General features: G+C 32.9%; 1 protein-coding gene and 1 long non-coding RNA gene across 2 annotated transcripts; one reads left to right on the top strand and one right to left on the bottom strand.

Annotated features, from left to right (window-relative positions):
- Positions 1–968: 968 nt before the first annotated feature.
- Positions 969–2,761, bottom strand: LOC117918124. Its single transcript, XM_034834648.1, has 2 exons — positions 1,949–2,761; positions 969–1,613 (listed from the first exon to the last, which is right to left on the bottom strand). The coding sequence occupies exons 1-2, from the start codon at positions 2,759–2,761 to the stop codon at positions 969–971; spliced, it is 1,458 nt and encodes a 485-aa protein (XP_034690539.1).
- Positions 2,762–13,487: 10,726 nt separating this feature from the next.
- Positions 13,488–14,839, top strand: LOC117919069. Its single transcript, XR_004652009.1, has 3 exons — positions 13,488–13,650; positions 14,032–14,142; positions 14,214–14,839. It is a non-coding gene; the product is annotated as an uncharacterized LOC117919069 (long non-coding RNA).
- The last annotated feature ends 1,124 nt before the right edge of the window (positions 14,840–15,963 follow it).

Genomic DNA, 15,963 nt, shown 5'->3' with positions numbered 1-15,963 from the left:
GAGATGTGGTTGCCTTAACTTTAATGATTCTAGGATACATGGCTTCACTTACACAATATTGAGGATGGAGTAATGTCACTAATAGTTAACAATAACAAACCAAAGACTACATTCGTTGAAGTAAAATAAATTGAAGAAGATTTTCTCTAAATTCACATAAAGTCAAAAATCCACCAAATTCACATTAATGAAACTTTATTTGAATTTTTTAAAACTAATGTTATTCAATTACACAAAAATTGCAACTTGATCAATTATCTCTCAAAAGTTTTGTTCTCTAGCATAAACAAGTGACCTAAAACAAAGGAAGGAGCAAGAAAATAAAAATTATGGTATTCATACACCGTTTCAGTTGGAAATAAGAATATTCAACTATCAATTAAAACATATTTTTCCATTGTTAGATGACTCCTAACGAAGATCAACTTCATATAAGGTAGGTTGTTATTATGTTTACAGTTAATTCATATATGTTATTTATTAATGTTTCAAACCGGTTCATTATGGGTTGGTGGATTCAATCTATCTTCCCATAAAACCTTTTGCTTTGTTTTGCATAGTACGTAGTTTAACACTTTGATTTAAAGTTTTTAATTCAAATCTATGGAAACCTTCAATGCAATTACCCCTTAAATTATTTAAAAGTTGAATCAATATGAAATAAGTGAGTAATGGCTTTATCTTGTCTAATCTTAAATTAAACATACAATATCAACATATAAGCAACATTTATTTAACTACATATCAATTAAGCTCAAATGAAAGTTCAAACTATTCAAAATATATAAATATGATGCTAACTACATTTATTTAGAATAGCTTAGCAAGTATATAATAATAAAAATATATTTGACAAGAATAAAATAAAAACATAACATTGTTGAGCATCATATTGTATATTAACAATAACTCAAAAATCACATAATACACTTAGTAATCACAATCACAACCAAAAAAAAGTATTAAGCTTAATTTTCAATCCAAATCCCCTCACAATCAGTACGCATACAAATTTCATCATAATCTTCAACTTCATCAAAAGACTTAATATTAGGCATCCCATTCGCAAATGGGTGATGCTCCATACAATTGTCGGCTATGTTGTCATCACCTTCTATGTCAAACAACTCCATTTTTGGCCTTGATAATACAATAGACCATCTTGGATCAACTTGATCTTCTACATAAAAAACTTGTTGGGCTTGCGTTGCCAAAATGAAAGGATCTGATTTATGTCCTATCTTGCTCAAATCAACTAATGTAAAACCAAGCTCATCAACTTTGACACCATTCTTGCTATCAACCCAATCACACTTAAAAACACAAATGTTAAACATGTTATAATCAAGGTCCCATATCTCTGTGATAATCCCATAAAAACACATGTCACCAAGCACAGGATTCTTATCTTTGGAACTTGCAATTTGCATGGTCGATGCCACAATACTAACACCACTATTTTGGTTGACTCGTGCCTCATCACGGTTCTTGATGTGGTAACGACAACCATGAATGATATATCCAGGGTACGTAAGAACTTGTTGTCTTGGTCCTTGTGCAAGCCACTTAAGTTCCTTTTCAATAGGTTCTTTCTTACTTATGTCATCTGAAACCTATAAGGTTCATTAATGATATGTAAGTTAATGTAATTTAAATTTTGTAAGCATTAAATTTTAAGGGGAGTATGAATAGTTTCATACCTTTTTTCTAAGCCAATAACTAAATGTGCGCACATGTTCATCCTCTAGCCACTTCACTCTCTTTGATTGACGAGGATATTTTGTCTTCAAATATTTCATATGTTCACTATCAAGCAAAAATAGGCAAGTCATGGTTTGTATAAACATTAGTTAGAGTTTTAAAATCAAATATTCACATATATGACACTTACTCAATAAACGGTTGTACAATGGTTGTATTGTAGAACATAATGATGTGCTTGCTCCACCAATTTGTAATCATGAATAGTTATTGCACGACCACCAAGTAATGGTTTCCCACATTTCCATTCATCTTTCATACTAGAAGGAATCCCAATTGCATCCATGCCCGATAAATACTCTGTACAAAACTCTAAGGCTTCCTCTGCGATATAGCACTCAGCAATGCACCCTTCTGGACGATTATGATTTCGAACATAACCCTTGAGGACTTTCATGTACCTTTCAAATGGGTACATCCATCTCATATACACTGGTCCACATAATCTAACCTCTCTTACCAAATGCACTGTTAAATGAAGCATGATGTCAAAGATGGAAGGTGGAAAATACTTCTCTAGCAAGCACAAAGTCACCACTATGTCCTGTTGTATATCATTCAATCTTGACACGTCCACCACCTTTGCACAAAGTGCATTAAAGAAAAAACACAATCTTGTAATGGCATATCTGACATGCTTAGGCAACACGGATCTTATTGCTACTGGTAGTAGTTGTTGCATAAGTGCATGATAATCATGGGACTTAAGACCATTAAGCTTTAGCTCTTCCATGGACACAAGGTTTCTAAAGTTTGAACAATAACCTTCTGGAACCTTCAAATCAGCTAAAGTCTGCAATACTATTTTCTTCTCCTTTCTACTAAGAGTATAGCATGCAGGAGGAAGATAAGTTCGCTTCAACCCAAACCTTGGTGCTAAGTCAGGCCTTAAGCCCATTTCGAGAAGATCAAGTCGAGACTTTACTCCATCCTTTGTTTTACCTGGAATGTTAAGCAAAGTTCCAATGATGCTCTCGCAAACATTCTTCTCTATATGCATGACATCCAAGTTGTGTCGGATATAAAAATATCTCCAATATTCAAGTTCAAAAAATATAGACTTCTTTTTCCAGCAACTTGTCGGATTAGCAAAGGATTCACATTGTTTAGCCTTTTTTTTTCCCCCATGAGTTATGAATCATATCAACCTTTGTAAATATTTCATCTCCAGTAAGTTCTTTTGGAGGTAACCTAAACTCTTGTTCACCATTAAATGCCTTCTTTTGCTTTCTAAATGGATGGTTGCATGGAAGAAATCTTCTATGCCCGGTGTATGAGTTCTTATTCCCATGTTTTAGCCAATGTGAATTTGTTTCTTCACCACATATTGGACAAGCATAATATCCCTTAACGGTGCAACCAGACAAGTTTCCATATGCAGGGAAATCATTAATCGTCCATAACAAAATAGCCTTTAATGTGAAGAACTCTTGTTGATGTGCATCATAGGCTTTCACCCCTACCTCCCACAATGTTTTCAAATCATCGACTAATGGTGCCAAATAAACATCGATATCCTTACCAGGTTGTCGTGGTCCTGATATTAGTAAAGATAATATCATAAATTTCCTCTTCATGCATAACCAAGGGGGAAGGTTGTAAGTTATTGTGAGAACATGCCAACAACTATGCCTACTGGTCATGGAGCTATGAGGATTGATACCATCTGCTGAAATGGCAAGTCTAAGGTTCCTACAATCCGAAACAAATTCAGGCCACATTTGGTTCACTAGTTGCCATGTTGGGGAATCCATTGGGTGTCGAAGTTTACCATTATTTTCTCTTCCTTGTGCATGCCATTTTAGGTCTTTCGCTATTTTGGGAGATTGAAACATCCTCTTAAACCTAGGAATGGGTGGGAAATACCACAACACTTTTGCAGGGATCCTCTAGTGTTTCTTGCCCCTGCTTGTTTACCTTCCACCTTGACGTTCCACAAGTAGGAAATGAAGATGCTTCATTTAACTCATTCCTGTATAGTATGCAATCATTTGGGCATGCATATATCTTTTTGTATTCCATCCCTAATGCATTCAATGTTTTCTTTGCCTCATACATGGATAAGGGCATCTCATTGTTGACCGGGAGCATATCCCCTAATATTTGGAGTAAATCTGAAAAGCTTTTATCTGACCACCATACCGTGCCTTCACATTGTACAATTTAACTAGTGCAAAAAGTTTTGTGAACTTTATACAACTAGGATACAAAGGTTTTTTCAGCATCTTCAAGCAATTTTTTAAATGACATTGGGTATGTCATAAACTCATCTTCTATAGCATGAACCATTTCTACTGTACTAGCAACGTCACCACAATCCATCGTGTCATAACGTTGTGCCATTTCAGTTGGTTGGCTACTAGTAGGACCTGCTTCTCCATGCCAATACCATGTACAATAACTCTGATCAATTCCATTGAAAAACATATGTTCCCGAATCTTGTTAGGTGTATGATGTATTAAGTTTCCACATCGCATACAAGGACAACGAATTCCACGTTGATTGGGACAATGTTCTAATGCAAAATTAATGAAGTATTCAACTCCTTCCTCATACTCCCTTGACATTCTATCTTTAGACATCCAACTTTGATCCATTCTACTTTTCAAATACACAATGAATTAATCATGAGGAATTTTAACATTAGAATCAACTTGTTAAGAGTAAGGGCTCTTGCTCCATGCATTAGACCTTTTTTTTCTTTGTCTACAAAAGCAATTGTTTTAACACTTTTGAAATGTTAATGTTGTATCATATATCAAAAGGATTCATCATGTAATATATCCATGTTGTCTACAAGTATATGAAAGTGGGATGGTTAATTATAAAAATTGTCTTATTCAATTCATGTCATTGTAGTTAATGCCACAAATTATCAATTTAAAATTTCTATTACTTCATGATATTTCATCTTATTAAATACATTTAATTTCATTACGTATTGAACCAAAGTAATAAATGTGGTTCTCTTATAGAATTATGATCCTATCTAGTTGATGTGCTACCATGCAAATGAGAAATAAATATATCTTACATTTGTTTAAGTCTTTATTCACTCTCGAATCGTCAAAGATAATTTATTATGCAAATTTCCGTAAAATTAAAATAAAATTATATATCAAAATATTAAACCAAGAAACATAATTAACTCTCATGATTCTATCTTGTTAAACTAATATCAACTTATACTACATGTCTTATGCATTCTAACATCTCCAACTTCCTAGTTTAGGTGGTGGTTCCTATCCCATATAGGAATACATAATCCCTACATGTCAACTACTATTCTGTTTCGTTTCATTTTAGAAAAATTTCGACAGCATTTCCCTATAGTTCTCCAAGTACACAAAATGGAGAAGGCATATTATTCAGCCTTGTCCAAATATGCACCCAGAGAACAAAAGGAACGAATGTCGAAATTTCTAAAAAATGAATGAAGCATAAGAGCGTAACTTCAAAGATATTATGTTTTCCTTATATTGTCCAATTGGACAATTCAAGCATCATTTGTAGAAAAAAAGTCTCGTTCACATGCTAGACTAAGTTAGAAGTTGTCAACATCAAACTAGTTCATCAATGAACCATTTGCATTCTTTGACAACTTAAATGTCCTTAGCATGTAATAAGAGAAATTTTTGTCATACAAGGATGCTAGAACGGGAAGTCTAATGTTTCATGCATGAACTTATTTAAATTCTATCTAAGTATCCTTAACACATTAAAATGAAATACATTTAATTCCTTTAACATATTTGTTATTTGCCTAGTAGCGGAAAAAAGAAATATATTTACTTGAAAACTCATGAGTAGAGAAATTTAATTACACTTGGCCACAAACAAACAAAAGTTAATACTCAAAATATAAAGTCATCAACGTCACATTCAATGGAATCAAATTAAATCAAAAGTAAACCCACCCACTAGACCAAATCTACTAACCATCAAATAACTCAACTACAAGTTTGATTATATATGTTCAATTTCCTTTAAAAAAAATGAAGTATTGACAAGTTAGAGTTTCATGGGAAAGTATAGAGAGAGAGAAACAGGAGAGAGTAAAGAATTACCTTAACAAGGCTTATCCCTTGAAATTGTCCTCTAGTGATTGAGAAATTAAAAAACTAACCCATGATTAGGAGGACCTGCATTTTTGGTACAAGGATATGAACTTTTAAACAACAAATAGAACATCAATATCCATTAAAACTCTTAGTTCTTTTTCCCTTTGTTTGTTTCCTTTTTTCTCATCCAGGTTTCATGTTTCTTGTTCTACATTTTGGATAAAAAGATAGGATCATCATTACGTACCCATGCAGTTTGAGAAAGCTTTGCTTATTTCTACAATGGGTTGGTAATTGTGGACCATTATTACATAGCAATAAAATATTTTATAATGAATTTTGTAATAAATAAATTAGAATTATAAAATATCCATTTTAATTTATTTATGATATTTATTTTATAATATTTTTCTTTTAATAATTTTAGAATTTTCATACTTAATGTTTATCTTTTTCATATAAACAATTTTTTATTAATAAATAATTTTACCATAAAATTTGTCATGTTTTTTAATAAATTGTTTATCATTGTTTTCATAATAATTATAAATAAAATACTATTTCGGAGAGAAATATCATTGATCAGCCGGCTCCAACACAAAATTCGTAACCAATTATTGGTCCACAGAAATTTTGGTAAATTTTCCAAAATCTATCTGATATTTCAATATTAATCGGTATTTTTACCGATTTTTCGGAAAATTTACCGATATTTCCTACTAGTCCAAGCCACGCACAGGATACAAAATCTGTCCGTTTTTTTTTTTTTAAAAAAAAAAAAGACATAACATGCTATTCAATAATATGACCATGATTTGCAGGTAAAGGTTGAGTTTTTCAGCCTGCCTAAAAAATCGTGGAGTTAGGGTTCATAATATTTAAATCCAATGGCACAAAAGCTAAGAGACCCTTACAACACATCCAGAAACCACACAGAGCAAAGAAAAAAGCATTTTTTTTTTTTTTTTTATGGTTTTCCATGGGGGTTTTGCATGGATTGTCTCCGAAATCAACAGAGGAAGAATCTTCCTGGAAATGGAATTTGTGATGGATTTTCATGGGAATCAAATGGGGATTGCAATAATAATAATAGTAATAATAAACTTATTAGATTAGTACCTGCGTTGAATGAGAGTGGCAGAGGAAACAATGGCCTTTTTGGGGATTCTCTCTTGTGGAAGGCAACTTCAATGAGAGTGGCAGAGGAAACAATGGCCTTTTTAGGGATTCTCTCTTGTGGAAGGCAACTTCAAAAATGGCTTCTTCATGGCCGAGTCAAAGGAAGTGGGTGGCTTTTTTATTTTTAGATTTAGTACAAAAAAAAAAAAACAATGAAACAAATTATGAGAAATTTCGCTTGATGAAATCAGCAATTTTGCTTTCTAAAGGCCATATTTTAGAAATTAAAATTAATTTCATAAGATAATTTATTAATAATTTTAATAAATCTCAAATAAAATATTTGATATAAATTAATTTCATTTTTCATTTAAAATGTAATAAAACATGTTATGATAAAAGTATTTTAAAATTTTGAAAATAAATATTGTCTTCAACAAAATAGGCTCCCTTCATCTAACAATATGAGAACCATATCGATCTTCATTTTGATGCTAAGTCCTATTGCAATGTCATATGTATAAATTATTTTTATTCAATAAAAACAAATATTTTTTAACTCTATTCTAACTTTATACATTTCCAAAATACATATTTATTATTCTTAAAATTGAAATATTGAATCTACCGATATATGTTTGTTTATCTATGTTTTTTTCTTTTTATCACATCTATGTCAATTATACTTACAAAATAATTTCAAAATGTGTATTCTTGCTTATTTTATCATTTTTACAGTTTTTCCGAGCATTCCTATGAATGTTAAATAATTTTTGCTCCACCCATATTTGTGAAAAAATATTCATTGATATTTTTATGATATTTTCGATATATCCCTAAAATCGAAGTACCAATATATTCGTAATTATTGGTATTTTTATCCTTGATTCTAATTATATATATCAAAAACGTTTAAATATATAGCAACAACTTTTTATGGATTTTTTTCCTACTCAGCACCTTTTATATGGATTTTTTTCGCGCTTTTTATTTATTTTTTTTCTCCACCGATTGGGTGGTAATGTTCAATATTTTGACAAGCTATAAATAGCTAACAATTTAGGGATGATGATTGGAGAGATGACATTTTCTCCACTATCCTATAGCCTATAAGTAGTCTCCACTTCCCATCTAGCATGCAACATTTAAGCACTTGATAGTTAGGATGCTGATGACGTGACTCCACTATCTCCAAGGCTCTACTCTAAACTTTTCCAACATTGCCTTTACACTTGCAGGATGCTAGGAATCAAGGAGCACCAGCTGGACACGAATCAGCTGAGACACCAATTGGGCATGAATCAAATGGCGTCGTTGCCGGGGATGGTGCTACTTTACAGTGATATCACCTTTCTAGAGTACTTGTGATCTTCATCACAAGTTTGGTGACTTTTCTTTTTTTTTACTAACTATTTTTATTTATTTATTTTTCTTTGTTCATATTTTAGTATACCTTTTATTTAGTTTTTACTTTACCTTAATTTTTTTTCTTTGAATTGTTTTTCTTTTGTTTTATTTTGTTTTCTCTGTTTTTAATTCACAAATTGCTAGTTGTGCATGCCATATTGAATACAGATAGAAACTACCATGAACTTCATGAGTTATGTGGCTGAAGTTTCAAGAGGTTGATCTGCCCACATGTAAGCTAGAGCATAAGGTAGAGAGTGAAACAGAGAAAGAAAATAGGGAGGAAATCAAAGGAAAGAAAAAGGGGAAAAGCATAGAGAAAGATGACTATATAAATGAAGAACCACAAAGGATAGTCATCAAGGAAGAATTGATGAAGAAACACATGCCTCCACCTATCCCCCAAGGGAAAATCATACAAAGCAAGCCCCAAGCGAGAGATGCAAACTTCATATGGAATCCGGGCAAGCTAAATCAGGATCAAATTTTTTTATGGACTTAGTCTTTTTAAAGACTAGCTAGTCCATATCTTTTTGTTTTTTTTTTTTTTTTTTTACTTGTTGTAATTTTGATTTCAATGTTTTAAATTTTGATTTAAATGCTTTAATTTTGATTTCAATGCTTTAATTCTAATTTGTTTTGATGTAATATAGGTTTTTGGATGATCAAAATCAGGAGGAATTGCAAAAGAAATTGAAGGAAAATCATTTGGAGCAAGAAAAGTGCAAAAACAGGGGTCTGCGAGATTTCGCAGCCTCTGCCAAATCGGCACTTTGCTGCAAAACCATTTCACAGCCTCAGGCCCCTCTCTGCGAAAATTTTCACAGTTGCGAAACCACTTTTGGCACATGAGTGCCATTTCGCAGCACAGTACCCTCATTTCGGCTGCGAAATGGCTGCGAAATCCCCAAAAAAAAAAAAAAAAAGCTAATTTTCGCAGCCAAAGCCCCATTCCGCAGGGAGTTTCGCAACTGCGAAACCAACTTTTGGCACACGAGTGCCATTTTGCAGCACAGTGACCCTCATTTCGCAGCTACGAAACAGCTGCGAAATCCCAAAGCGTAAAAACTTCCAATTTCGCAGCCAAAGCTCCATTTCGCAGGGTATTTCGAAGCTGCGAAACCACTTTTTAGCACACGAGTGCTATTCTGGAAGCCCCGTACACTTTTAGGCTGCGAAATAGTCTGCGAAAATGCCACTTTGCTGTGAAATGATCTCCAAGCTTTGAAATGGCTGCAAAATCACCTCCAAGCATCGAAATGGCCTTCAAATTGCGAAATTGACTTGCAAAATGGAGGGAGGTTTGCAAAAACACCTTGCAAAGCCAAAGGAAGTTGCTAAAATGCCAACAGAGCCCCACGACCATGCATATGAAGAGGAGAGCCCCGCGCACCCTGAGATCACACACATGAAGACTTTCACTCCATTTCTAACCTCCTTAAACTATCAAATCCCATAGCTACCAACTGAGAGCTCCAGTTGAGGAGACTATGCCATCTAAGGAGACTACTAGAGCAGAAGTCAAAATCCTGATCCAATCCACTCAAGAGGCCACCACAGATGTATCAGCTCCACATGACTCTACCATTACTTGATCATCTCTTTATTTTTTGTATTTACTTATTATATTAGTATACATAATTCCATGTTTTGATGTCTTATATTCTGGGATTGGATGTATTACTGATGATGCATCATATATAGACATCAATTCTTGTTTAAACTTGGCATTTTTCTATTTTCTCTACTCACTGATTCTTTTGTTTTTTTTGAAACATGTGGTTTCTCCTATATGACTCAGACTCCATGTCACGGAGGTACCACTTCCTTCCTATTTTTTAATCACTTTTGTCACATTGAGGACAATGTTCAGCTTGGTTGGGGGGAGAGTTGAGGAAGTAAGTATTGCTATTAATGCTAAGTTATTTTGGTAATTTAGTTGCTTTTTGTTTAATTTTTAAAATTTTTAAGTTTTTTATTCTACTCTCCATGGTTATTAAGGAAAAATTTTCAAAACTAAAATGGGAGAAATTGAATTTTTGTCTTTTTAATTGACTTAGATTTTGTATTATGCTTATTAAAATTGATGAATTGTTGAAACTTCTTTTGAATTCAACCTCAGTTCTTCCACTTTAAGCTATCCACACACTGTGCACAATAGGTTCGATTATAAGATGAAAAACTATTTCCCTCTTGACTTAGGAAAATTTTAGACTTGGTACCTTTGACCTCATTTAATAGTGTTGGGACACCTTGTAAAAGAAAGAAAGAAAAAATGTTTGCTTGCCTTGAAACCCGAGCAAGGTCTCAGGGGTATATGGTGAAAATCTTTAAAACCTGGTGCCCTAAGCCTTAATTGGTTGGGAGTCACCGACCTCAATGCTCGTTACAAGGGTGGATAGGTGGAGTTTAACATACTGTAGGTGCTTGGGTATTAAAATTCATTCTCAAAAGTCCGGGGTAAAATCCGAGGAGTTAGTGGTTGAAAGATCCTTAAAACTTGATGCCCTAAACCTTAATTGGTTGGGAGTCATCGATGGACCCCCGTTACATGGACAATTTAGAAAAGAATACCTTTAAGCCTTATACTCCTACAATGAAAAAAATTTGTGAGAAAAGAGGTGCGTTCTTAGCCTATTGGAGGTTGATTAGATACATTCTCTCCTCTAATTGTCTTAATAGAATCTTTTATTCGAGAAATTCAAGATGGAAATGAAATTTTAAAGCTTATTGTATTAATATATATATTTTTTAAATGGCTAATGAGAAAGATCATTGTACTTTGAAGAATTGAAATAATATATATATATAATGGTATTACAACTTGACCAATAATCCAAAATTAAAATTGAAATAGGGAGGTGCATTCATCCATCTCTTATAATTATTATAATAAATATAAAGACAAACACATATTATGCTTAGAGAATCATAAAACAAAAAGAAAGCTTGGAAGGAGAGAAAATAAGAAAAAAATAAAATAAAGTAATCTCAAAACAGACATTTTGTAGTTGGAGAGAGAACCTTTTGTTTTATGAGGTAAGAAAACTTAGTCAATCATAACAATATTTTGTAATAGTTCCACCGTACCATTCAAAATATAGTTTCATTTTTAAAAACTAAATATTATTTTTAGAAATTAACAACATTATCAGATAATTGTTTTTTCATTAACAATATAGGGAGCTTCTTAAGAGCAATTTTTTTGCCTTTTTAAAAAAAAAAAAAAAAACATGAAAAGATTAAATAAATTAAAAATTATAAAATACAAATAAAGGAAAACACAATACTTTAAAATTATATTTTGCTTCATCTAGTTTTCATTTGATAGTTAGTTAAACAAGATTTATATTTGTTTTCCAATGAATTCTTATTTATAATTTAATATGGCATCCAAATACAATAATATATAAGAAACATAATGAATTTCTACATCTTATTTAATTTCTATATCAACATTTCAATTATAATCTTAATGAAAACATTTTTTACAAAGTGATTATGTATATGGTAATGTGTTTTTTTTTTTCTTAGAATATTATAAACCCTGTATTTTGTTCTCTTGACACATTCCATATAGGATTGTCCTCCTACATCCTTTGATGCTTTAGTGTGCAATTGTGGTCATTTTTTAAGTTGTGTTTAGCTCTTATTAATTGATGGTCCACTAAGACTATATTGATCACTAGTTTTGGATTTTTAATTAGATATTTTGGAGAGACTAAGTGGATCCCTATTTTGTGTGTAGTGACCCCTAATTATTAGTTTAGGACTTTGTTTTTTTATTATTATTATTATTGATTTACAGCATATTTAGGTTTGTCTAGAATTCTAAAACCTTAATTCTTACAAATAAATTCATGTTTTAAAATAATATAATAATTGATATCATATTCTTTAAAAATATAAAATACAATAAGGTTTTGATAATGAATTGGAATGAGTTTTTTCTTTTTCTTTTTCTTTTTTTTTTCTTTTTTTTTCTTTTTTAAGAATGATTTAATAAGATTCAAGTTTTTTGGTTAACTTTATCTTATAAATTATAGAAATTGAGGTATTAATCAATATATTGAATGATTAAATTGAGAAATAATATGTTAAGGTTATTAAATATATATTCAAAGCCTTATTTTATGATAAAATAATTTAATTTTTTAACATCACAGGAATCCTAAATCAAAATAAAGATTTTAGTTTATTAATATATCAAAGCAATTCTCTTTTTAATACTTTATGAACCAAAAACAAAATTAAAATTTGAGTTTATTATGGTTATCTAATTCATGTCTTAAAATATAAAACAAAATGTGTATTTTTTTTTATAATAAACATGCCAAAATAGTTATTATTTTTAGATATCATGAATCATAAGTAAAGTTTATATGATATTAAAATTCACATATCAAAACATAAAATAAATTAATTTTCTAAATCAAAAACAAATATGCAACTTGTATGATTTTACGAAATATTTATACTTAGATTTCATCTAATTTAAAACATACCAAACACACCTTAAACTAACCCATGCATCAACCGTCCATCAATAGTCTCCATAGGTCGTTAGCCTAGCTTCCCATTTCTCTCACCTATCAATTGTGCTTTGTTGCTACTTGCTACTGCTCATATTTCAGATGGCTTAAAACGTATCTGCCATACCACTCTCTCTTTAAAGCTTATTTTTAGTTGCTCAAGACAAGTACTTCAGACCATGCCATACCCTGCAACAACCTATTCTTTAGGCAATCAAAAAAAACCTATCCCTACCACCTTCATCAGACATCAAGCGTCTTTCTTCTGACACAGCCCATGCTTTGGGCTGCCCAAAACCCATTTGTCATAATGATATCCATGTTTCCCGTCCATTAATTCTCCCTCTTTATCCCTCCACACATGCACATTTAGATCAGCAGCACCTAGTCTCACTGTGATGTCATCTTCTTTTTTCGTTCAAACTAAACACCATAGCAGTTTCAATATGCAGCAAATGATTCGTGAAGAAGTGGAGGGGATGGCTCGACCCAAACGTTTTTTTAGCTCATCATGTAGAACTTGGTTGTCAACTCCATCGGAACTCACCGTGGGGAATCCGACATGCAACAAGTGTTCAGCTCTTGTTTTGGATATTAATTTTTGTGGACTTTGGGGTAAATCAATTGAATTAAAACAGTTTTTGTTTCAAGCTTTATGGTCTGAGGGCCATTTTCCTTCCTGGGTCTGATTCCAGAAGTGGGTCTTGTGGCACCGGTGTTTTCTTGCCTCGTGGAACCGACAACCCTTCAGATTCACGCAAGAAACAGGGTACCATTTTCGCCCATTTGGGTCGTTTGAGCCTTTTCTTAACCTGCTTATTGTCTTCTCTCTCTATCTGATCTGTTACTATTCATTTAAAAATACACCTCCACTGCATTAAATATCCACAACTTGCTTTGAATTTTGATTCTTTTCATGGCATGGTTTGATTTCAAAGATTCTGATTAATCTTCTGGTTTCTATTTTTTTTATTTCTTGGATATAACCTGACAATGTGAACCGAAATAGTTCTTTTGGGACCACTTGTCGGGTCTTTTCACATATTTTCTTCTTGCATCTTTGCCGTTTGCTTTCCCATGTTCTCATTTTTCCTTTTTCTAATGGGCACTTGGGAGTTGTTCTAATTGCTGTGTCCCGTGGTTTAATCAGGATGCTCCACTGCCCTTATACCAGCCAGAGTAGCCTAGGCCCTGAAACTCAACTTTGATGAAATGGGTGTTGTATCACCATCACTGGGTGGCCGTTTCTCTCTGCAACATGGTACTATACAAACTTCCCTTTGATAATTGATCTTTTTTTTTCAATAAACATCTTGTTGATAATCACTGTAGATGCGGCACCAGGGCGAAGGAACAGCCTGTATCCACCGCAGAAGCAGCACTGGCCGGCGCCTCCTGCAATGAAGCACCGGGAGATGGATGTTCCTCGGGGATGAACTCACTGACACTTGATGAAGCCCCTGTAATCTTATGATGAAATGCTCAAGTCACATAGAAAAAAGGAAAAGGAAAAAAATGATAGACAATGATCAAAAGCAAAATATTGCTGAGATTTTTCTTCTTTGGTTTTTCAGGATTTCAGGGGTGAGAATTTGGAAAAAGGAAATGAATAAAAGTTGTCTGGGAGGGAAAAGTAGAGAGTCTATAAGGGTTATCATTAGGAATGATGATGATTTAGGTACGATTAGTGGTTGGTGGGGGGCGGGGATTGGCCTTTTGGAAAAGCGCTTGTAATAATGTTAGAGATGTTAACAAAAGAGAGTTGCCCTGCTTACATCTCTTTGTTTCCTCTCTTCTACCAGTACCATTTTAGCTTTCAATAATTTCCCCTTATTTTTTGTATGGTCAAGAAAATGTTTGTTGTGAAACTAAAAATTGTTCCTTGAAATTTGCCCCTTTGTTTATGCAGCAGTATGTGTATTGCCCTTGGAATATAATCATCAAAATGTGACGTGAAATATCACAGTATGGTGCATACTTCTTTTATAAGATGAGCATATTTGTATGATAGAGGATGTAGAAATTGCAAGGAAGTTAGACGGCGAGAATAGCGGTGGAATCAGCCGTTTCGGGGTGAGGAGTGAGGACTGTGGGATTAGGTGTGGGCCGAGTCCGTGACTTGTTGGGTTGGCATCAAACCCAGCTGCAATTTTCCTTTGGCTTTTTCTTTGGTCCTCGTCTCTCTTTTCTTACTCCAGAGACCACGCTGTGGAGAGTGGACTTTGAGAGACGTGGACTCAGATTCTTTTCCCACGATAGAATACATCTCCTCCCACTCGCTCAATGCATAGTCTTTCTTCCCTTTTGTTTTTGTGTGTGTGGTTTTGATTTTCTCATTCCTTTTTCTAAATCTAAGTCAGTCAAGGATTAGGATTATATACAGTAGAATGACAATGACGAGGCTCTTCAAATTTTGTCTAGGTCAACCTGAGCTCTAGATTGGATGGCTTGGGCCTACTCATATTGCAATCCTAATGAAAATTTCCAAAAAAAAAAAAACCAAGATATAGTAAAATCATTTCAAATGAAACTTTTTTTTTAATTAAAACTATATTTGTTAAAACTTAATATTAAGTTAAATTATGTTTAAGCTTTAAGTCATTAAATTGATTTATCAAAATTAATTTTATTTTAATTTATAATATTAAGTTATTATATTAGACATAATTTTTTTTATGGTTGGGAAATTTTTTTTATATAATTGGTGAAGTTTGTTCACTACCCTTGCCTATCAATACAGCTTTATTGGGTGAACCATTTGAATCATTTTGTTTGTGCGTTTGTGATTTTATGTTGTTTTCTTTACTTATTTTTTGCATGTCATTTACTAGAATTTGGAATGCTTCTGTTTTTCTTGTAAGTTGTATGGATTAAAAAAACTGTGGCAATGGTATTTGAGCTGGAGGCTCAACACGCAGTATTTGGGTGAGTTTAAGCATGGCGTTGAGGTGGCCACCTTGAACCAGAAAAGGGAAGATGAGGACATAGGGAGAGTCCATCCATCTCGCTTTTGGTCCACAATCTCAAGGGTGATATCCTATTACTAACGAGATTTTGAGTGCGTTTTTCCAACTAATAATTT

Source organism: Vitis riparia, chromosome 7 (genome assembly GCF_004353265.1).
Source record: "Vitis riparia cultivar Riparia Gloire de Montpellier isolate 1030 chromosome 7, EGFV_Vit.rip_1.0, whole genome shotgun sequence".
NCBI classification, from domain to species: Eukaryota; Viridiplantae; Streptophyta; class Magnoliopsida; order Vitales; family Vitaceae; genus Vitis; species Vitis riparia.
This window is presented reverse-complemented; position numbering and strand designations above follow the sequence as displayed.

Bases quoted from the DNA above. Each gene is read 5' to 3' on its own strand.
- LOC117918124 (XM_034834648.1), bottom strand. From the start codon at position 2,761: ATGCATATAGAGAAGAATGTTTGCGAGAGCATCATTGGAACTTTGCTT. The intron at 1,614-1,948 runs GTGGAGCAAGCA...TGAACCTTATAG, and splicing joins CTATTCATGATTACAAATTG to GTTTCAGATGACATAAGTAA.